Source organism: Balaenoptera musculus, chromosome 2, assembly GCF_009873245.2.
Source record: "Balaenoptera musculus isolate JJ_BM4_2016_0621 chromosome 2, mBalMus1.pri.v3, whole genome shotgun sequence".
Lineage (NCBI taxonomy): Eukaryota > Metazoa > Chordata > Mammalia > Artiodactyla > Balaenopteridae > Balaenoptera > Balaenoptera musculus.
Genome location: NC_045786.1, coordinates 165,023,557 through 165,046,393, shown reverse-complemented (window position 1 = coordinate 165,046,393; position 22,837 = coordinate 165,023,557). Strand labels below are relative to the sequence as shown.

The following is a 22,837-nucleotide window of genomic DNA, read 5'->3' as shown; positions in this document are numbered from 1 at the left end:
GAAGTGTAATGTCGATCTAGGGCTGCTAGCAACCCTCTCTCTTTCCCACCTCACAGGAACAGCCTGAGGAGAAGAAGCCAACACAGAGAGAACTAGGGTAAGTGATGGGGAGGGAGAAAGGGGCGGGGAAAGAGAGAGAGAAAAAAACAGAGAGAGAGAGGTATCCCTGGTAACATTTTATGAGTACTTGCCATTCTTAAAACCAGACCACTACTGGTCAAAAACATACCTGAGCAAGTTTAAGCTAAGTCCCTATCATTGCATGGCAGAATAATGCTGAATATATATTTCTAGTAATAATGTTTTCAAACATTTTATTCAATTATTTAAAGTATGCCTTTTGTTTCTTTTTGTTTTGTTTTATTTTGTTTTGTTTTCTATTTGGCTCCAGAGTTAATATCAGAATCAAAACTATGTTCGACTTTAAAAACTTATAATGCAGCACTAAGAGAAAGGAGAAGTGACACATTATCTCCGTTTTACAGAGAACATATTGAGGTACATGTCACTAGAGAGCCTTGGTTTTGAGAAGACGTACTAAAGCTATGGAATGAAAAGGAGTAACTTTCAAACACTGTGTGCTTCATCTTAATAATAGAAATCAGACAAATATAGATCTAATCCCAACCCTGCCATTAGTTAGCTGTGTAACCAAGTGTAAATTTCTTAACTTCTCTGAACTTTTGTTTCCTCCCAATGCTGGTTGTATTAAATGAAATGATACATAGTACTTAACACATAGTAGGTACTCAAAAAGCTTGAGCTACTGTTATCATTGTGTGATGAAGGATGATGATGCTTCCAGAGCACAACAGTAGGTCTTATATAAGAAGAATGTCCAAAAAATTGCCCTCATGGAGCTTGCAATTTAGTTGAAGGAGGCAAAGCATATATATATATATATACAGCACTAGTAGAAAACCATCTCAGTGACAAAAAATTCTGGATTTGGCCAGTAACATATAGCTCTCCCAGTTCTCTAAGGCAGTCTTGTTTGAAAAATGGAAGAGTGTCCCTTCCCCAAATCCCTACATTGTCCACCATGGCTTTTGTGTCAGGGTGGTACTTTGGGGGAAAAACCTGGGCTACAAAGCCCAAAGGCTGAGGCAGAGATCCCACGGCATCAGCAATCCAAATGGCCTGGGTACATATTTGGTAGAGATCCCTTTAACAACAAAAGTCAGCCCACCTAGAGTACACAGTATTCTTAAGTCATCTAACAACTGAAAGGCATAAAATAATCCTTATTTTCCTTTTCTACTTCTAAAGTACCTAGCAAAGACAATTACTATTCTTCATATCGACATACTCAAATATTAGACTACATAAAAGCAATAAAAGTAGTTCCCATAGGTAATTAGCCTGTGCCGGCTAAGAGAAATAACCCAATGAGTTGGTAAGTCTTATTCTAAAATTGATTTTCACAGATAAAAGCCTAAAATATGAACAAACAAAAAACTACTAGAAAGACATACCTTGCAATCAACATGTGATCCTGAATGTAGGCTAAAAATTGAGGATGATCTTTTCTAGCACTGTATAAACACTCTCCATGTAGACAGAGGATCTTCAGGCAATTGAGCATATTAAAAAGAATGTCCGGCTCTTCAAACTTGGCCATTTCCTATGCAAAGAACCACAAGTTTACTGAGTTATCTAAAATGGCAATGCTACTAAATATAATATTCAAATATTTCAAAAAATATACCTGGAAAATGGTGTATATTAGTCTCAGTGTTACTGGAAGCTGTTGGTAGCAAAACTTTCTTTCAGTATCATTCTTTATTGCTGGGAAGAAATAATTACACAAAGGTTAGCATAACTCCTTCCCTCCACCGTTCGTGAATTGATCAAGACCATAAAACAAAGAGGAGTAAAAATAGAAATGGAATATATTAAAAAGTGTTCATGTAATGTGTTTCTTTGTTCTCCAAGGTAGCATATATCCTTTCCATGATGCAAGTGCAGGAAACCTTCTAGATTTAGGATCCTCAGCTTCCACCTTCCACTGTGTATTCAGATGTCTTTGATTCCCTGAAGCAACCCCAGCCCAGCCCTATGCTCCTGTGGGCAGCTATTTCTGCTGATACCTGGAGGGGTCTTAGGGCCTGCCGAGGTTTGCCTTCCTAATTGAAAGGGAGATAAGCAGGTATTAAAGAGAGATATGCAACTTATACTAGCACCTAAGGAGGGATTTACCCCAGGACTCAAGTGTACAATATTCACACATGCACAGGACTCCCATGTGCAAAAAGGGAGCCTTTTAAAGCAGTTGAGCATATTCAAATCAGAACTACTCATGGTTTTATCTTCTTGTGAGGAGCTCTAAAAAGACCTTTGGGGACTTCCCTGGTGACGCAGTGGTTAAGAATCCGCCTGCCGATGCAGGGGACACGGGTTTGATCCCTGGACCGGGAAAATCTCACATGCCGCGGAGCAACTGAGCCCGTGAGCCACCACTACTGAGCCCACGTGCCACAACTACTGAGGCCGCGTGCTGCAACTACTGAAGCCCGAGCACCTAGAGCCCGTGCTCCACAACAAGAGAAGCCACCGCAATGAGAAGCCCGTGCACCGCAACGAAGAGTAGCCCCCGCTCACCGCAACTAGAAAAAGCCCGCTCGCCACAACTAGAAAAAGCCCGCGCACAGCACGAAGACCCAACACAGCCATAAATAAATAAATAAATTTATTAAAAATAAGTAAATAAATAAATAAAAAGACCTTTGCCTCTGTAGTGGTTAGTGGTGGTATATTTTACATGAGGCATGCTAGAGAAAAGAATTCACAAGTTAACCAGATATAGAAACTAATGTAAAATGTTTTCAAATCACCATTATAAGTTTTGGCAATTCCTAGGATCACAGACAGCGAGAGTCAAACCCTCTTGGTGTATATACTTGTTTATTGGGGATCTTCCACTCCGATGTATTTTATTTTATTTTATTTTATTACTATTTTTTTTTATGTTGAAATGGACCTCAGGTTATTTCTCTTTTTATTTATTTATTTATTTATTTTTGGCTGTGTTGGGTCTTCGTTTCTGTGCGAGGGCTTTCTCTAGTTGCGGCAAGCGGGGGCCACTCTTCATCGCGGTGTGCGGGCCTCTCACTATCGTGGCCTCTTTTGTTGCGGAGCACAGGCTCCAGATGCGCAGGCTCAGCAGTTGTGGCTCACGGGCCTAGTTGCTCCGCGGCATGTGGGATCCTCCCAGACCAGGGCTCGAACCCGTGTCCCCTGCATTAGCAGGCAGACTCTCAACCACTGCGCCACCAGGGAAGCCCCCGATGTATTTTAAATACTTGTTATCGGCACTAAACTCTATTTTGTCTAGCATGAAAAAATTTTTTTAACATTTTTAGTGGAGGACATCTCTGACTGCTATAAGGAACAGGCACCAGGCCACAAAATGCAGAAACAGGAAATACTCTAGAATAAGAGAGGGAACCGCTGGACATGTGTCGGTAGAGCACCCATCCGTTCTCTGACACAGGAGCTCAAGACCGGCGCCTGAAGACCCACAGAGCAGAAGCAGGGTCAGCGTGCTTAGCAGCCAGGAAGGCCGGTCCTGGAAGAAAATTCCTCTTCCCTGAGGAGACAAGTGATAACTGTGTCCTGTAAGACAGCAGAAGGTAAAAGAAGGAAAACAGACCAGAAGCTGTGACCAGAGCCTGAAGTAGTGCTTGGGGGAGATGAATAGAGCAAATGTTTAAATAAGTGGAGTTTACAACAGTGAAGCAAAGGAAAGAGTAATTTATAAAAACAAATTGCTTAATTTTCACCATTGTTCAGATAAAATGTTACATATAAATAAAAATGGTAGTTAATTGATTTGTGTGCTATGTCAGGTTTAAATATATATATTTACATCTAAAGAGTACAGGTTATTGGATCGTAAGTGAAATCGTTGCTTCCCTTAGGCATCAATGCCTGACAGAAACATGGCCCTGGGATCTAGTCTCAACCCTGCCACTAACTAGTTGTACAATATTTGGGTTTCCAATTCCCAGTCCCCCACCCCCAAATATGCCCAGAATCAGGGGTGAGCAGATGGAGGTCATTTCATTTTGTGTTGCAACTCCTCAGATGATCCTGATGCACTATTACAGTTTTGAAATCATGTTAAGCATAAAGCATAAATCAGGAATAACTTGTGCTCTATGACCATGGGCAAGTTGCTTAACCCATCTTGGATGTACTTTCCTCATCTGCAAAGTGAGAAGGCTGACCTAGATCAGCAGGTTTCAAATTCTTTGCTATGAAATCCTTTGTTGAAAGAGAATCTTACTTAGAACTCCAACATAGGAAATAGCGCAAGTCAGAACACTCTGGTTGAAGCACGGTGGGGAGCCTGGGTCTTTATCATTTGCCCACATGTTCTCACCAATTGCCACCCCAATTAAGGAAGGTCAAAAGGAAACAACACAGAGATTTACAACTCCAAGTACACACTGAATACCAATGAAGTAGGTTATCTCAGGTGTTCCCTCATCTAAGTTTCAATGGTTCTAAATAGTGTGAGGCAACCTATACATCCTCAACTACTTACACAATCACGCTGAAGCAGTTAGTTTCAACCAAGCATTTTGTACTAATGATGTAGTTACCTTGGTCTGATAAGACACCCCATGACTTGCAACGAGCCCCACAAAACAGTCACTTAATAATGTTTGCTGTTCACTGAAGAAATGAGGGAAAGCTTCTCAAACTTTGGTTCTGGGGAGTAGGCTTCCCAGGGACCAGGTATTCTAACAATTCACGATAGTGGAAGCAAGAAGATACAAATTCCGAGAGTGTCACAGTGCAGATCCAGAAACCAGGCTTTCTCAGAGGCACGTGGAGTCCCATCCTAAATTCCTGAAACTCATTCAGAGTTTGAGGAGCTGGAGATGATTCCAGGCCTGCCGGCCATTTGCTGGTCCCAATTCGCCTACATAGAGCCTCTAAACAAAGTAGAAAGAGGTCATCTCTCTTCCCAGCTCTCAGCAGAGCCAACTAGCCTTAGAGTACGACTTGTACAGCTATTCACGGTGAGCCCATCCAGGGTCACAGCCATGCCCCTGGGGCTCAGAAGCTGCACGAGCTCAACTTTGGTCACCTCTATCCAAAAACACTGTGCTTTGGCCAAATGCCCTGAGTGGCTATCAAGAGTGTTGGCACCCTCCACTTGGGCCCTTCAGCCTTGGTTCACAGCTACTTCTCCACAGAGAACGTGATTCACTACATGTAGCGGTGATGCTTTCACGGACAGGGTAGGTTTTTATCGACAGCATGCTCCTGCTGCCAGAAATATGCTCAGTGACCTCTCTTCTATGACAAGCACATCCTGGACCTGTTCACTTCATGATCTTGAGAGAAATGGTTCATGTGCACAAGTCTGTACTGAGGAACCCGAGTCTGAGCTTGCCCAAGCCGATGGTGATCTAAGAAATCCGGGTTCTGAGTGTTAGGCCTGTGCAAACTGGGATGTGCACACCTCTCTCCCCATCAGCCAGAGTTCACCTACCAGCATGTTCCATGGGCTCAGTGCGATTGCCTGGGTTCTCCTCATGCTTAGTTGCTGGATTCTCCTCCTCCTCACCTTCCGGGCCTATAATAAACTCTGGTCTGGAAGAAAGGAGGCTATCCTCAAGGCTGTCTGTGGGCTCCTGAAACAAATATGACAAGCAGCCAGGTGAGCAGCCCTTTGGGGATGTAAAGAACGGTTCCACTTAGTTCAACAAAGATGGATGAGCGCCTGCTGTGTCCCAGGCCCTGTGCTGAGCCCCAGAGGGCAAACGCATGTGCCTCCATAGAGACTTGAGTTTATTGCCATAATGGTTAAAGGAAATTTGGATCAGCTGCTTTCTGAAATATTTTCATTCCCTTAAAATAAATATGGAAAAAATCTCAAAAACATTGTTAAATCTTCCTAGGCCTGCTTTCTCATCTCTGCTGTAATTCCTGTGAGCATGTCCCACTTGCCAGGTGATTCCAATCCATGCTCATTTTGTTTAATCATAGCACTTAATTAGCAGAGAATAATAAGGGGTTCACACCAATATATTTAGATACAAATACTGGTTGCTGGGGGAAGTCAAATTTTTAGGAGCAAGAAATGTCTATAATATGTGAGTTAAAGAGAGCAAGGTATGGCAACCCAGGTGTCCATCAACAGATGAACAGATAGACAAAATGCATACAACGGCATATTATTCACCCTTGAAAAGGAAGGAAATTCTGACACATGCTGCACATGAATGGACTTTGAGGACATTATGCTAAGTGAAATAAGCCAGTCAAAAAAGGACAAATTTTCTTTTTTAACATCTTTATTGGAGTATAACTGCTTTACAGTGTTGTGTTAGTTTCTGCTGTATAACAAAGTGAATCGGCTATATGCATATGTATATCCCCATATCCCCTCCCTCTTGTGTCTCCCTCCCACCCTCTCTATCCCACCCCTCTAGGTGGACACACAGCACCGAGCTGATCTCCCTGTGCTATGCGGCTGCTTCCCACTAGCTATGATTTTACATTTGGTAGTGTATATATGTCCATGCCACTCTCTCACTTTGTCCCAGCTTACCCTTCCCCCTCCCCATGTCCTCAAGTCCATTCTCTACGTCTGCATCTTTATTCCTGACCTGCTGTTAGGTTCTTCAGAACCATTTTTTTCTTTTTTTTTTTAGATTCCATATATATGTGTTAGCATACAGTATTTGTTTTTCTCTTCCTGTCTTACTTCACTCTGTATGACAGTCTCTAGGTCCATCCACCTCACTACAAATAACTCAATTTCATTTCTTTTTATGGCTGAGTAATATTCCATTGTATACATGTGCCACATCTTCTTTATCCATTCATCTGTCGATGGACACTTAGGTTGCTTTCATGTCCTGGCTATTGTAAATAGAGCTGCAATGAACATTGTGGTACGTGGCTCTTTTTGAATTATGGTTTTCTCAGGGTATATGCCCAGTAGTAGGATTGCTAGGTCGTATGGTAATTCTATTTTTAGTTTAAAAAGGACAAATATTGGATTATTGCACTTATATGAGGTATCTACAGGAGTCAAACTCATAGAAACAGAAAGTAAAATGGTGGTCTCCAGGGGTTAAGGGGAGGGAGAAATGGGCATTATTGTTTGATGGGTATAGAGTTTCCATTTTGCAAGACAAAAAGATTGGTTGCACAACAATGTGAATATACTTAACACTATATCTGTATGTCTATATATAGATATATAACAAGCTGGAAAATGGGTGAAAAAGAAGATTTAAAGAGAGAGAGAGAATGTACTAGGAATAGCTACCATTTAAACTATCCATCTCTAGTTATCCTCCTATTCCAGTTTTATTCTCTCTTTCAACTCCCACCTTCAAATGTCCTCTTTTAAAATCATCCTCTTTTAGGGGAAAGGTTGGGGGAGGGATAAATTAGGAGTTTGGAATTAACATATACACAGTACTATATATAAAATAGATAATCAACAAGGACCTACTATATAGCACAGGGAACTGTACTCAATGATCTGTAATAACCTATACGGGACAAAAATCTGAAAAAGAATGGATATATGTATATGTATAACTGAATCACTTTGCTGTACATCTGAAACTAACACAGCATTGTAAATCAACTATACTCCAATATAAAATAAAAATTAAATTTAAAAAATTTTTAAATAAATAAAATTTTAAAATATCCTCTTTAGCTAACACTTTAACCAGTAATAACTTTAACCAGTAATTTGAAGAATTACTTGATAGCCAGCTGAAAGCAAGAAGGAGGTAAAGATTGTTGGGATACATGAAGGACACCAGGAAGAAAGAAACCAGTGCTAAAACGGTGTCTGGGAGGGTTCTGAAGAGTATCTTTGCCAACTTCGCAGTTTTGCTGATGCTGGCCCTGTTCCTTGGTCACCCATGAACAAGACACTAAATCAAATTATAAACTGAGTTTCATAAAATTCGATATGGCAAAAAGTTTCCTGCTGCATACACCCAGTTCTCTTCGTCGCACACCCAGTAACTCACGTGTAATTTTCTGTAAATGGCAACATCATCAGCTCCCAAGCCAGAAAACATGGATTTGTCCTCAACTTTTCCATCGCTAAACGCTAACTAAACACCAAGTGCTGTTGATTCTCTTTCCTAAAAATCCGTCAGGTCCACACCTTCTCTTCATCACCACCATCACTGCTTTAGTTCAGGCTCCCCTGTTTCTCCCCTGAGTGACAGCATTACCTTCTGACTAGATGCCTGTCCCTGGCCTCCAAATCCTCTAATCTCTCTCCTCCACTGGCAGAATTTCTCAAATTCATCAAATTATATCACCACCCTGATTAAAATTCTTCAGGATTCCCCCATTGTCGCCAAGACAAAATCCTTACCTCTTAGCTTGGCAGACAGAGCCCTTAATAAATGTGACTATAAAACTGATGATTTTATAGCATCAGGTCTACCTTTTACTCCTTTGCCATCCTCCTCACTGCTCTAGCAACGATGAACTACTCGTAGTTTCCTGAGTGTATCATCACCCCCTTTCCTCTGTATCATTTAAACAGAGTTTTCTGGGTCTCAACAGTCCCTCTCTCCTATCACCTTCATTTCATTAACTCCAATCCTCCTTCAAATATGCGCTCAGCAGACATCTCCTCCGGGAAGACCTTGCCGATCCCCATCACCTCTAACCTAGATTCATCCTCTCTCTGTCCTCCCATAGCTATCTTGTTCATCTCTTCCTCACTATGCTCATCATGAGCATCTTAGGTTTTTCATTTATGTAAACATCTTCCTGATTAGGCTCTAAGCTAGACGATGTTTTCGAACCATCTATTACTGTGACTGTTTTAGAACCATCTATTACTGTGACTGCTTTAGACTATATACCCAATGACGGTGTTAAAAGACCGTACTACAGGAACATTATGTTGTGGCAGGTAGGACTAATGAGTTACGTGGGCTGAAAGGTATTTAAAAACTGAAGAAACACTTTACTGCATATATACTATACATCCCCAAAAAATTTTTTTAAAGAAATCGCTTTCTACCTAGACAAACACTAGGGGAAGAAAAAGAGAAGATGGCGAACACTGGCTCAAATGATTCAGGTTCATCTCCCTATGATGCTATGTGGGTATTTTGGTGATGTGTGTATCTTAGATGGAAAATAGGCTAAACAGGGAATAACTAATATATGGAGTAGATAATTCATGGCATGTATTAGCTGTTCCCTATTTAAACAATTTTCTTAAAAAGCAGAAAATGAAATGAAAGCTTTATTGGTTGTTGATCAAGTCAATGGGTTTTACACACTGAGGTGACCAAGGAATTTTCAGTGTCCATATCCAATCTACTTACTCAATATTTGATGTCTATATTTTGCAGTATTCATTGTTATCTAAACTTTGTAACATAACTTTGTGATAAAAGTTATTTCAAGAATACCAGTAATGCCTTGTATTTATGAAAATTGTATGAGCGGATATACTACAACCCTAACTCATGACTCAAGAATTCTAACTCAAGAATTCTGTGTAATGTAGCTCCATCTCGTGTCTCTTTCCAGGAGCCTGAGTTAGCGGAAGGAACAGGGAAACTTTCTTTTAACGCAATCTCACATATAACCCAGCATGGAGCATAAGATAATCCTGGAGGAAGACTCCATTACACCATCTACTGCAGTCTTTATTACCATTAGACATGGATCATCTCATGTCTTCAACTGCTTACCACCAGCCGGCTTTCTTCTTTGGGAGCCAGTCTCTCCAGGAGCTCACAAGCAAGTTGATAGCAGAGAATACTAGACTGACATAAGTTACACTCAATTGCTTTTTCTTCCTTCTGGCAGGTGTGGGAGCCCCCCCAGGGGGCTTGGAAGACATTGTTTATAATGGAAATAATGTCCTTTGATAAGCTGTGCTCTAAGCCCATCGTGATCCCATCATCTTGTAACTCCATCTGAAAGATACCAAAAAAAGGCCAAAAAAAAAAAAAAAAAAGAAGAAGAAGAAGGAGTTTGGTCTTTTTGTCCAATATTCCACTGGCACACTAACTGGGGACAATTTTCACTAACTGATGACAATATAAATTATTTAAAGATGATAAGGCTTACAGACCATGAGCATACATTACTTTCCATGGACTCTTCTAAAAAGAATATAAACACAATACAAAGTAATAGGAATTATTTTTTAAATCATGTAGGACATTTAAAAGAGAGTTCTTTTTTAAAGCCATCAATTTGTGAGATTTTACACATTTAAAAAATGCTGTTCCTCACCTAGTGTCCAGATCTTGGTTTCTAAATACCATTATCCACTAAAGGAACCAGGACTCCTTGGAGAAATGGCTGATTCCAGGGTTGGGGCTAGGAAAATATAAAATGAGCCTGGAACATTCTGTCATGTGAGACATTAAGGAAGTGTTCAAAGAATGATGGGAATATTTCAAAAGAACACAGAAGCCAGCTTGAAGGGACTCTCATTAGCCAAATGTGGGATGAAATGAGCCTCAAAATAAATAATCATAGTAACAGATTTTAGCCCACTGAACAAAAGAATCCATGACTACATTCGGGTATAAGTAGATTAAACAAATAAATATATAAATGGGAGAGGCAGGGAACCTGTTCCTTCAGTAGAATGCCAGCTAATAAATTAAAAGAAATGATGGAATTAGAAAATTATCATTTGGTAACCAATAGAGTAAAAATTGATTCAGGCATGAATCATCCATGGATACTAAAACTAGAAGGTGAAAGTCTGATGAAAAACAGGAAATCTGTCTTAAAGTAGCTCCCTACAAGTTAGTTATTAATTACAAAGGGGAAAATAGTGGCTTTGTAGTAGAGAAATCTGGCAGAAATCACCTTAACCAAGTTATTACCACCAGTAATGGGACATTATCATGTCATGTGCTCCCTGATATCATGCACTGAAAACAACATAACATCACATCTGTGGTATGACTGACAAAAATGCTTAACTCAAACTGATTCATAAGGAAACATCAGACAAACTCAAAATGAGAAATATTCTATAAAGTAACTGGGCTGTACTCTTCAGAAATGTCAAGAATATGAAAGATAAACAAAGATTAAAGAACTAATGAGTCAGGACAAATCGTTGTAATGAGTGATGCTGGATTGTGTCCTCAGTCAAAAATAACTTTTTACTTTTGCTATAAATACGGTATGATTATTATATCAATTTTTAAAATGAATAATTTCTGTAAGTTTTATAATAGATAATAATATTATAACAATATTAATTTCCTGATTTTGATAACTGTACTTGGTTATGTAAAAGTATGTCATTTTTTAGAAAATACACTCTGAAGTATTTAAGGATAAAGGGACATCCTGTTTGCAATTTACTTTCAAATGGTTCATTAAAAAATTCTACAATTCATACATACACATACAGATTAAGAGAGAGAGAGGAGAAATACATGTGGTAAATGTTGACATCTGGAGAATTTGGGGGAAAGTACTTGGGAATTTTTTGTACTATTCTTGCAACTTTTCTGCAAGTCTGAAATTATTTCAAAATAAAAAGTTAAGAAGAAATGTTCTCCTGACCAAAGCCTTTTTTAAACTTTTCTTTTAAAATTAACTTCAAAAATCAATTTATATAATATATTAAAATCAGCCCATCACTATAGAGTTGTACCTTGCTCTTCCCAAAAACAGTATTACCCAGTTTGTTCACCAAATTTGTTCAACAGAATCAATTCTAATGATGCTAGGGTGTTTCTAAAATTCATATCCATTCTCATGTGTCAACATCATTGCAGTTATTCATACAAGTATTTTTCAGACTCCTTAGGAAACCCCCATAGAAGTTTGTGAAATGTCTTGAGAGATGCTGCATCATTGCAGTAAGTGAGAAGATGCCCAACACTTAGAAAGAATCACTATACGATGCCTTCCCTCATTCTTCACCTCTGAACTAAAGGAAGTTCATGCTTCAGCTACCTGCTTCAGGAGAAGATCAAACATGAGGATGAAACAATTTAGATTCATTTCATCATCTTCACAATCAAAGTCAATAGTCCTTCCTCCTTGATGTCCAAAATTCTTGAAAGGACTATGAAACGGACTACGGATAGGACTCCGAAATGGACTCTGAAAAGGACTCTGAAATGGACTCAGCATATTGTGCTGAACTCGTCGACCAGGATCAGAGGCAACACTCACCTAGAAAAAAGAACATTAACACACATAAGTGAACTCACAGAAGCTCAAATGGCTGTACAAAATATTTGCAGACTCTGTGGAAGGTATTTCCAGCTGTCACACTGATTTCCTTCCTTAGCCAATGGCATTAGTACCTCCAAATCCTATGAATCTTCTCAAAACATAAAAATAAGAAATAAAATATCCAAACTTTCTAATTGTCAGGTGAATGAAACATAAGTACCCTGAAGAATGAAGGCAGCTCTCTTTGCCATTATATTTTTCATTCCGTCAAACATTTCCAATTAAACTAAACTGTCTGCATCTACTTAAAACCATAACCTGAAAAATGATAACTTACAGAAGTAAAGCATTGTAAGATCACTTTTTAAATCATTAGCACAGAATCTCAGATTGACATGACTGGTTAAAGAAAAATGGTCTCTGGGTATAATAAGTATGAAACTGTCATGAAAAAACAATATATGTCAAGCCTGCTGTACTGTTCATTCTCCATTTGCCAACCCAACCCTTCCCCCCAAAAGGACCTCACTGCCCTTTTCTGCCCTGTTCTATGCCCACGGATGCCAAGGACTGAGTCTCTCCTGGCCCTCTTGCTGGCTGGCTTCCAGTTGGGTTCAGTTAATGAGAGGCACCAGTGGAAGACCTGAAGCTGGAGGAGCGAGAGGTAGGAGTTATTTCTTCCCACCTCCTGCCTCCTTTGATGCTACATCTTTGGCAGTATCTCCATCCTCTATAGTTTCTCTAGCCAGCCTTTCCTTATAATTTCAGCTCCCAAAAGGCCCAGGAACATTTTCCCTTGTTTCTTCAGCCCTAGGGGTATAAAGGCTTCCTAGTGAACTACTGCTGGCCTCTGGGTGCCTCACCAACCCCATCGCCCCCTTAACCTTTCCCATAACTCTATAGGCAGAGTATCCATTGAAATCTCTTCATTTGAACCATCTGGGATAAATTCTGTAGCAGGACGCTGACTGCAATACCTGTACATCATTCTGAAATCATATTTTTTCTCTTTAAGATCTCTCTAATGATCAGAAATCTCCTTGAACACCATATTTAAGATAAAAAAGAAGAGTACCCCCATTAAGAATCAGAATACCTGGATAATGATAGCGTTATCTACAGCAAATCACTTCAGTTCACTGAACCTCAGGTTAAGTAAAATGAGGATCATGAGTTCTTCCCAACTGCCTCAGACAATCCTGTGATGTCATTAAGTGTGAACACGTTACACAGTATAAAGTGCTAATAATGTACTGTAATAGTAAAGGTTACTGAAGAAATAAATAAAATATAAATGTTTGGCAGCTGGCTCCTATGAGGCAGATGAGAAAAGAATTAATGATTTTTAAAAAAGAAAGCACTGAATACAAACTATGATCCCACGATCATGTTATATTCTCATTTTCTAATCCCCAGAGAGCAGGTAGAATGACTGGGGGCCTGCAGTATACAGCAGGGAAAATGCTATGGAGAGGCTTGGCAAGGAGACAGGTGAGAACAGTCCCTGCCTTGGAGAGGTTGATGAGAGTCAACCTCTCCAAAACTGATCATGGTCTGGGAATGTCAGAACAACAGCAGAAACTTTATCAGGTCCTCCATAGAAAAACTATCACAGATGTCCAATAGTTCTCATACACTGTAGACCAGACTATATTTTCTCATCCTTAAAGGTACAAAGGGGTCAATAAAATGGGCTCAGTTAGTTTACAGTGACAGCATCACTCACAATCACCCCTAGTTGATCATCTTTTCCCAAAACACAATAGGGAAAAACAAAAAGCAAGCAAACAAAAATATCCAAACTCCTCATTCCCAGAGTGAAGCAGTGATCTGCCCACTAGCTGGTAAAGAATTCTTATTCACCAGAAAACAAAACAAAACAAAACAAAATTGGAATAGTACCACAAAAGCTCAAGCTACTCTTTTTGGTTTATCGAGGATGAGAGGTAGCTAGCAGAGATGTGTAGGAGAAAAACTCAAAGGAAAATGAAAACTCAATAACTTACTGTTTACAGACTATGCCAAACATGTCTTAGAACAGTGTTTTCTGTTATTTAACGTGCTTAAAAGGTTAACAGAGTGAGTGGGATAGGATGAAGAAAGCATTTTCAGAGCAGTTTATGAGGATGTGACTTTAAGCCCCACTATAATTGACAAGAGTTTTCAAAATCTTAACAAGTAAGACAAAAACAATTGTGGCAATAATTACCCTTCGAGCTGCAAGGTTCCCTGCCAGTTCACTGACTCTTGATTTTCTTTGATTTGCCAGTTCTTTGACAGAATTAACTCCATCAGAAAACATACTGATTAATAGTTGAAGTGGAACCATGATGTCTAACTCTGATAATACCTGGGGAAAAAAGGCATATGTCCCCCAAAATATAAACATTAAAACTCAAAAAAACTACATTTAACATTTTTCCCTAAGGTGACCTATTGAACATAAGGACATTTAGCCTCACACATATTCTATCTGCAGTCATCCTCAATTATCCATACTAAAAAATTCAAAGCTATCATTGAACATTCCCGCTCCTCCACTCCCCACACCCGATAAATCGCCATGTTCTTTCTATTAAAACTTCTAAGTATCTCCTGATGCTCTCCCCTCCTTTCCATACCACTGCTGTTGCCTTAATTCATCACTTTTCTCCTGAACTAGTATAATCTGCGAGCAATCTTCCTCCAATCCTTCCCAACTCTGACCTGAATGCCCCATCCGACCTTGCTCTCTGGTGCAAGCTCAGGTACCCTTCTGTCAAAATCATGTTACTTTATCTGTAATGAATTTTCTAGACATAGATGCCTCCTTCCTTCAGACAGAATTAATCCATCTGTCTTCTCTGCTTTCTTAAAACTTTGTACATACCTTTATTAGAGCAATTATCACTTTTTATTATATTTGATTATTTGATACTATCTCCCCAACTGTGAGTTCCTTGAAAAAAGGAAGTATGAGGAAAGGATCATTTCTTATCCCATTTTTATCCTACTGCCTATTACTGTGCCTGGTACATAGGAGCTCTATAAATGTTTCTATAATTAATTAATAAATGAGTCGATCCAATCACTATATTGTTCACTCTATTCCCCGAATTGTTAGACCAGAGGTTTAAAACCTCCTTCAACTACAGCACTCTGTCTTCAAAGCAAAATTGTGTCAAAGCCCAGTCTGTAAAACATATAAGCTGTTATTGCTCTAGCTATGGAGAACCTCTACGTTCTGGAGGTTTACAGTCCTGTCTGCTCATCTCCAGATGGCACAGCTAAAGGGTGTATAACTGAATAACTGAGGCGATATCTAGCCATCTGTAGAAGGATGGGCTTTCCTAAAGTGGAAATTATCTTATGGAAGTCTACTTGGGGATGAAAAGTTAAAATTCTGAGTCCCAAAAGTGACTTTTTTTTTAAATCCCTTTACTACTTGTCAGTTATGAAAAATATTATTCTTTAGTTTACAACCCAGAAAGGCATCTACAGAACTTGAAAAGCCTTTGGGATCACATGCTTCCATGATACAGAAATGTATCTGCATCCATAGCTAATCTAAATATTGACTCTGTCCTCCTTTTCTGAAATTGTCCAAATTTTATAACAGGAATTCAACTCAATTTAATAAATTTTTAAGAATGTACACAAAATAACAGATGCTGAGAGGAAAGGATGAGGGAGTTATAAATTCAAAAATGAAAAAGACCTGGACCCTGCACTCCAGGCATTTGTAATCAGGAAAAGAGACAAAAGTTAACTATAATATTAAACAGAAATAGAGTTTACACAGAGAACCTATATGAATACTGGGGGAAGGAATAATGAATTCTAATGGGAAGATAGGGGTGTGACATAGGAGGAAACTTCATAGATAATTTTGGAGCTGAATTTTAAAGAGTAAGCTAGAGTTCACATATGGAGACAGGAAATGAAGTCATTCCAGGCTGAGGGAATAGCATGAACTGCTCCCTAAATCAGTAACTTTCAACCTTTCCAAGTAAAGAACCTACTTAATATCAAAAAATTTATCAGAATCCCACAAGACAGCTATTACACTTTTAGTATCTATTGATAGAAAACATATAAGAACCAAAAGCTACTATGAATTCAGTAACAGTATTGCACAAATTTGTATTTTATTAACCACAACTATAGCTAATATATTTGAAATATAGCTATTTGTCTATGCATATGAGTTACCAGTCTACAGACAGTCCTGAGCAAACATACATCTTTAAGGATTCTTTGCAATAACTCTCTGCCCCTCTACCCAAGGAGCTAAAGTTCATAGGCTAAAAACTATTGCCCAAAATGATCAAAAGTATCATTTACTTACATGAAGCCACAGTAAAGCTTGTTCCTGCACAGAGGAAGGGTATCCTGTGAACCGACAACTAATAAAGCCAAACATCTCTTCCATTGAAAAAGGTAGAGGACAAAGCTCAATGTCAAACATTTTGCTGAAAAGCAGAGCAACAAAAGTAAATGACCAGTGGGCATATAGTAGGGTCTACTGTTGCATTTCCATCTATATCTTATTTGGGGAGCCAAACAGTTTAGTCTGTGTTCTGAACTATTAGCATGTTTCATTTTACTGAAAAAGCTTATGTCGTTGGAATAGATATAAATAATTCATACAGTTGTTAATAACATTGGGGTTCATACTCATATCAGGTTTAACAGAAGGAATTGCATTTCTAGGGAACTGCACTTCTAGGAAATTGCCCCCCAGCATCTAAAAACATTGTCCCTTTGTACTTTTCCCACTTTATCCAAATCATAATTACATTTGAAAATAGGGCTTCCCTGGTGGCGCAGTGGTTGAGAATCTGCCTGCTAATGCAGGGGACACGGGTTCGAGCCCTGGTCTGGGAAGATCCCACATGCCGCGGAGCAACTAGGCCCGTGAGCCACAACTGCTGAGCCTGCGCGTCTGGAGCCTGTGCTCCGCAACAAGAGAGGCCGCGATAGTGAGAGGCCCGCGCACCGCTATGAAGAGTGGCCCCCACCTGCCGCAACTAGAGAAAGCCCTCGCACGAAACGAAGACCCAACACAACTAAAAATAAATAAATTAATTAATAAAAAAATAAAAAAATAAAAAAATAAACAGTATGGTGTATCTTTTTATTATCCCATAAGAATGAAATCCTTTCTGAACAATTACAAATCATCTTAGCACAATTTATAGCAACTATTTCATTTTGAACCCTCAAATTTTTCTATAGGATCATTTAAAAGTAAATGAGATTATACAAAATGCTTAGCACAGTGCCTGGCACACAGAACATGCTCAATAAATGGTAAATATCATAATTAACAGTGACTTCATTAAACTACTCACCCACCTTAATACTTCCCTGAATTCTTTTAACTGATTATCTGGGACTTCTGTCCTGATGGCTTCCAGCCATTCTGGCATGATACACTCCCACACGGACTGGCCGACCACATTGTAGGGAATCAGGCAGAGGATTCGGTTGAGACCTTCCTTCAGCTGAGTCACTGTGCTACAGGACTTATCCCAGTATCCACCAACCTGATGGCATTTCCACAGCCACAGGGGAAGAGAACAAAGTGCACTTGTTACATTTATACTCAAGGAAATACTAAATGAAATGGGTACAAAGACCACTATCCATTACATCTGAAACCTGGACCAAGTATATTGAGTAAGATTTGTAAAAAACTACAAACCACCAGGATCCCTTAGTTACCAAAAAGAAACCACAGTTACAAATAGGTCCAAGTATTGATCACAGACTGAATTTGAACTATTCTACCGCAGACTTTTCAAATCACACATGAATTAAAATTCCAAAGATTTATTCCTAGTAGGGTGAACAGGCTATTGGAGCATTTTTTCTAAGGTTTGACAAACCCATTGCAAATATGTGCAGTTATACCTGTGTTTCAAAGGAACACAGATTTCTACTACTGTACACTTTGTATTGAAGATTTTTCATTATGGAAAACGAAGTGACAGAGAGTACTTTTCTCCCCTATGCTGCATATTCTGCCACAGTTTTTTCCCTAAGAATGTTCTAAGGCTGGTTGAATCCATGACTTTTTTAAAAGTTATATTTTTTACTAAATAAGATAGTATATTAATTTTCTAATGCAGAAAAACTTAAAATTACAAATTAAGGTTCTGTTTGTAATTCTGATTTTAAATAAAGATCCTATATTACTATTATATGTATCAAAGTAACAAAGGGTTGACTGGTCCTAGATTTTTACCATATAACACAAGATTTGTGGGAAAATACGTTATTTTTTCCTTCCAGTTTTATTGAGTTATAATTGCCATGTGGCATTGTATAAGTTTAAAGTGTACTCTACACCATAATGATTTGACTTACATACATCATGAAACGATTACCACAATAAGTTTAGTGAACATCTGTCACTATAGATACGAAATTAAAGCAATAGAAAGGTATTTTTCCCTTGTGATGAGAACTCTTAGGATTTATTCTCTTAACAACTTTCACATGTAACATACAGCAGTGTTCATTGTATTTATCATGTTTTTACATTATATCCCTGGTACTTATTTATCTTATAACTGGAGTTTTGTACCTTTTAGCTGCCTTCATCTAATTCCCCTTTCCCCCACTCCCCACCTCTGGTAACCACAAATCTGATTTCTTTTTCTATGAGTTTGTTTGTTCGTTTTTGAAGTATGATTGACCTAGAGCACCATATCAGTCCCTGTTACACGACATAGTGATTTGATATTTCTATATATTTCAAAATGATCACCCTAATAAGTCTAGTTATCATCTGTCACCATATAAAGATATTACATAGTTATTGACTATATTCCCCACACTGTACATTTCATACCTGTGACTCATTCATTTTGCAACTGGAAGTTTATACCTCATAATCTCCTTCACCTATTTCTCTCTTCCCCCTAACCCTCCTCCCCTCCGGGAACCACCTGTTTCTTCTTTGTATCTACAACTCTGTTTCTGTTTTGTTATGTTTATTCATTTGTTTTGTTTTTTTAGATTCCACATATACGTGAAATCATACAATATTTGTCTTTCTCTAACTGACTTATTTCACTTAGCATAATGCCCTGTAGGTTCATCCATGTTGTCACAAAAGGCAAGATTTCATCCTTTTTTATGGTTGAGTAATATTCCATTATATATGTACCACTTCTTCTTTATCCATTCATCTATTGATGGACACTTAGGTTGCTTCCATATCTTGTCGATTATAAATAATGCTGCAATGAACATAGGGATGCATGTATCTTTTCTAATTAGTGTTTTTGTTTTCTTTGGACAAACACCCAAGTGGAGTTGCTGGATCATATGGTAGTTCTATTTTTAATTTTTTTGAGGAACCTCCATACTGTTCTCCATAGTGGCTGCATCAATTTACATTCCCACCAACAGTGCAAGAGGGTTCCCTTTTCTCCACATCCTCACCAACCAACACTTGCTATTTGTCGTCTTTTTGATAAAAGCCATTCTGACAGGTGTGAGGTGATATCTCATTGTGGTTTTGATTTGCATTTCCTGATCATTAGTGATGTTGAGCATCTTTTCATGTGCCTATTGGCCATTTGTATGTCTTCTTTGGAAAAATGTCTACTCAGGTCCTCTGGTCAATTTTAATCGGATTTTTTTATAAGAGTTGTATGAGTACTTTGTACATTTTGGATATTAACCCCTTATCAGATATATCATTTACAAATAGCTCCTCCCATTCAGTACGTGGCCTTTTCCTTTTGTGAACATTTCCTTTGCTGTGCAAAAGCTTTTTAGTTTGATGTAGTCCCATTTGCTTATTTTTGCTTTTGTTTCCCTTGCTTGAGGGAACATGTCTAAAAAATATTGCTAAGACTGATGTCAAAGAGCATACCGCCTATGTTTTCCTCTAGACATTTTATGGTTTCAGGTCTTACATTTAAGTCTTTAATCCATTTTAAATTTATTTTTGTACACTGTGTGAGAAAGTAGTCCAGTTTGATTCTTTTGCATGTCTAGTGTTCCCAACACCATTTATTGAAGAGGCTGTCTTTTCCCCATTGTACATTCTTGCCTCCTTGGTCATAGATTAATTGCCCAAAAACTATCTTATTTTAAATGAATCCAATTTTAAATATTTAATTGTTATATCTAGAATTCCACATTATTCAAAACAAATAAACTCCATTTAAAGTTCAAGTATCTATTTGGTATCATATTGGCCAACACGCTAGATGATTGACTAGACATTTTCAGGAAGTGACTATATTTCTGGGGTTGTTGTTAGTTACATAGTCTCAGAAGAGCTACCACTGATAATGTTGCGATTGTGGAATGTATCATTACTGAGGTCCCTTTGGCTATTTAATTTACGGCTAAGCCATATAAAGGCCTATTGGTTTTGGGTCACATTTTGGAACAGGTATCCCCATGGAGATACTAAATTGTCAGTGACCAGACAATGGATCCTTTGATTTGGAAAAGTTTTTATGTTTAAAAGGATTTTAGAGAGTTCTCACCCTAAATAAATGTCCTCTTACCAATGGGGAAGGATCAGATTGACAGAAGCACACCAAAAAAGGATCACAGTTAGCCTAAAAGACTCCCTTAACAAAACTGAAGAACAGAAATCTGATTTAGAAAGAAAATTAAAATCCACACCCACCATACACCTCCCCCCTCCACCACCTCCCTCCTACGAATGACCCAGTTGGAGGTTGACATTCAGAGCCTGGTAGGAGCCATTATAAAGGCCTTCGTCAGAAGTTTAATTGGGTTAAAATGGAATGATCTACTTGGAGAAAAGGAATACATCCTAAAACCTTTGTCACACAATTTATAAAAAATATTGCAAAGGCACATAGCTCTAAATCTACATATCTCAGATCATAGGAGTCTTTTGTTTTCTACTTTAGTTGAAAATCTTGTTTCTGATATAAAGAAGTTAGTTCAAAGTAATGTGGTTGCATGGGCAGGCCAGCTCCTTAACATTATTATTGAGGCTGTCATCTAATTCTTTGAAGAATTAAAAATAAGCGGCCTTGCCTTACTAATTAAGTATTTACAAAAACAAAACTGTGGCTCTAGAAGAATCCCAAAGCTCATCCATCTTTCTTACCAGTACCAAAGCCTCCCCTATTCATCTCAAAATGCTTGCAGATACTGTAGAAAGTCAGGACATTGGAAAAGGGACTGCCCTGCCCTTCAGAAGAAGAAACACTTAAATAGCAATTGTCTTAGGCCTCAGCCTCCTCGGACAGCCTCCTTTGAGTCTTCTTCTCAACGAAGGCCTTGCCTTGGACCTGTTAAAAACTTCAGACTCTCAACACAAATAATTTTGTCCACCTCCCATGAACTTCCTCCCTCAAAATGCCTGCTTGTAAAAGCTCAATGCTGCCAAGAGAATTTATTGTTTGTCCCAGTCAAAACCTGTTAAGAGACAAATATGCCCTTGAAAACCCTCTTAGATTGTTATCTTACAAGCTTGCATCCTTTCTCTCCTTCTTTGAGATTTAAATCTTCTACCACCCAGCACTATCTTCTCAAGGACCTGAGAATCATCTCTTTAAAATGCAAATGTTCAAGGAATTAAATGTGGCTCTCTAAGGGGTGCCTTTCTTTTATTTGTACTATTGCCTCCTCTCATAAAATAGGAGAAATTTATTTCTCCTCCTGATAAGCATCAATTAACACTCCCCTTAACAAACCTCCAATGCCTTTTTCCTTAGCACACTCCAGCCTTTAAAAAGTAACTTCTTAGTCAACTAAAACAACTGTCTTAGGCTGAATCACAGCCTCCATAAGATTATATATCAGGGCAAATAAAAAGCTCTTAAGGGTCTCCCCCTACAAATATTGATTAAAAACTTTAACCCCTATATTGAACAGATTAACTAACAACTTGGTCCATCTGCTAGAAACACAATTTGAATAAAAGTGAGGTAAAGATGAAAACCAGCTCTTCTATAAACTAGTGAGTTTTGTATTAGGTCTGTATTTGTGTCTGCCTGTATGTTTATATATGTATGGTATGTATATGTGGTATTTTCTTCCTCTGGATGGTTTTGCCAAATTAATTTATAAAACACATTAAAAGATCTCTACTCTAAATGAGCTTAAAAAAAATAAGAGCTTTTAAAAATTAAATATTTCTCCAGTCCCTCCCATCAGGAAACTTGCACAAGCCTCTTAGATAGCCTCATCCACCAGAGGGCAGACAGCAGAAGCAAGAAGAACTACAATCCTGCAGCCTGTGGAACAAAAACCACATTCACAGAAAGATAGACAAGATGAAAAGGCAGAGGGCTATGTACCAGATGAAGGAACAAGATAAAACCCCAGAAAAACAACTAAATGAAGTGGAGATAGGCAACCTTCCAGAAAAAGAATTCAGAAAAATGATAGTGAAGATGATCCAGGACCTCGGAAAAACAATAGAGGCAAAGATCAAGAAGATGCAAGAAATGTTTAACAAAGACTTAGAAGACTTAAAGAACAAACAAACAGAGATGAACAATACAATAACTGAAATGAAAACTACACTAGAAGGCATCAATAGCAGAATAACTGAGGCAGAAGAACGGATAAGTGACCTGGAAGACAGAATGGTGGAATTCACTGCTGCGGAACAGAATAAAGAAAAAAGAATGAAAAGAAATGAAGTCTAAGAGACCTC

The 22,837-nt window shown here is 38.5% G+C and overlaps 1 protein-coding gene across 1 annotated transcript in view; it reads right to left on the bottom strand.

The window, feature by feature from the left end:
* UNC79 (unc-79 homolog, NALCN channel complex subunit) overlaps positions 1-22,837 on the bottom strand; it is a 251,806-nt gene that overhangs the window by 105,939 nt on the left and 123,030 nt on the right. The window contains 8 exon segments of the mRNA XM_036842067.1: positions 1,476-1,624; positions 1,709-1,788; positions 5,507-5,648; positions 9,717-9,944; positions 11,962-12,183; positions 14,396-14,536; positions 16,514-16,637; positions 17,524-17,714. Of these exon segments, the coding sequence (XP_036697962.1) occupies positions 1,476-1,624; positions 1,709-1,788; positions 5,507-5,648; positions 9,717-9,944; positions 11,962-12,183; positions 14,396-14,536; positions 16,514-16,637; positions 17,524-17,714 (1,277 nt within the window).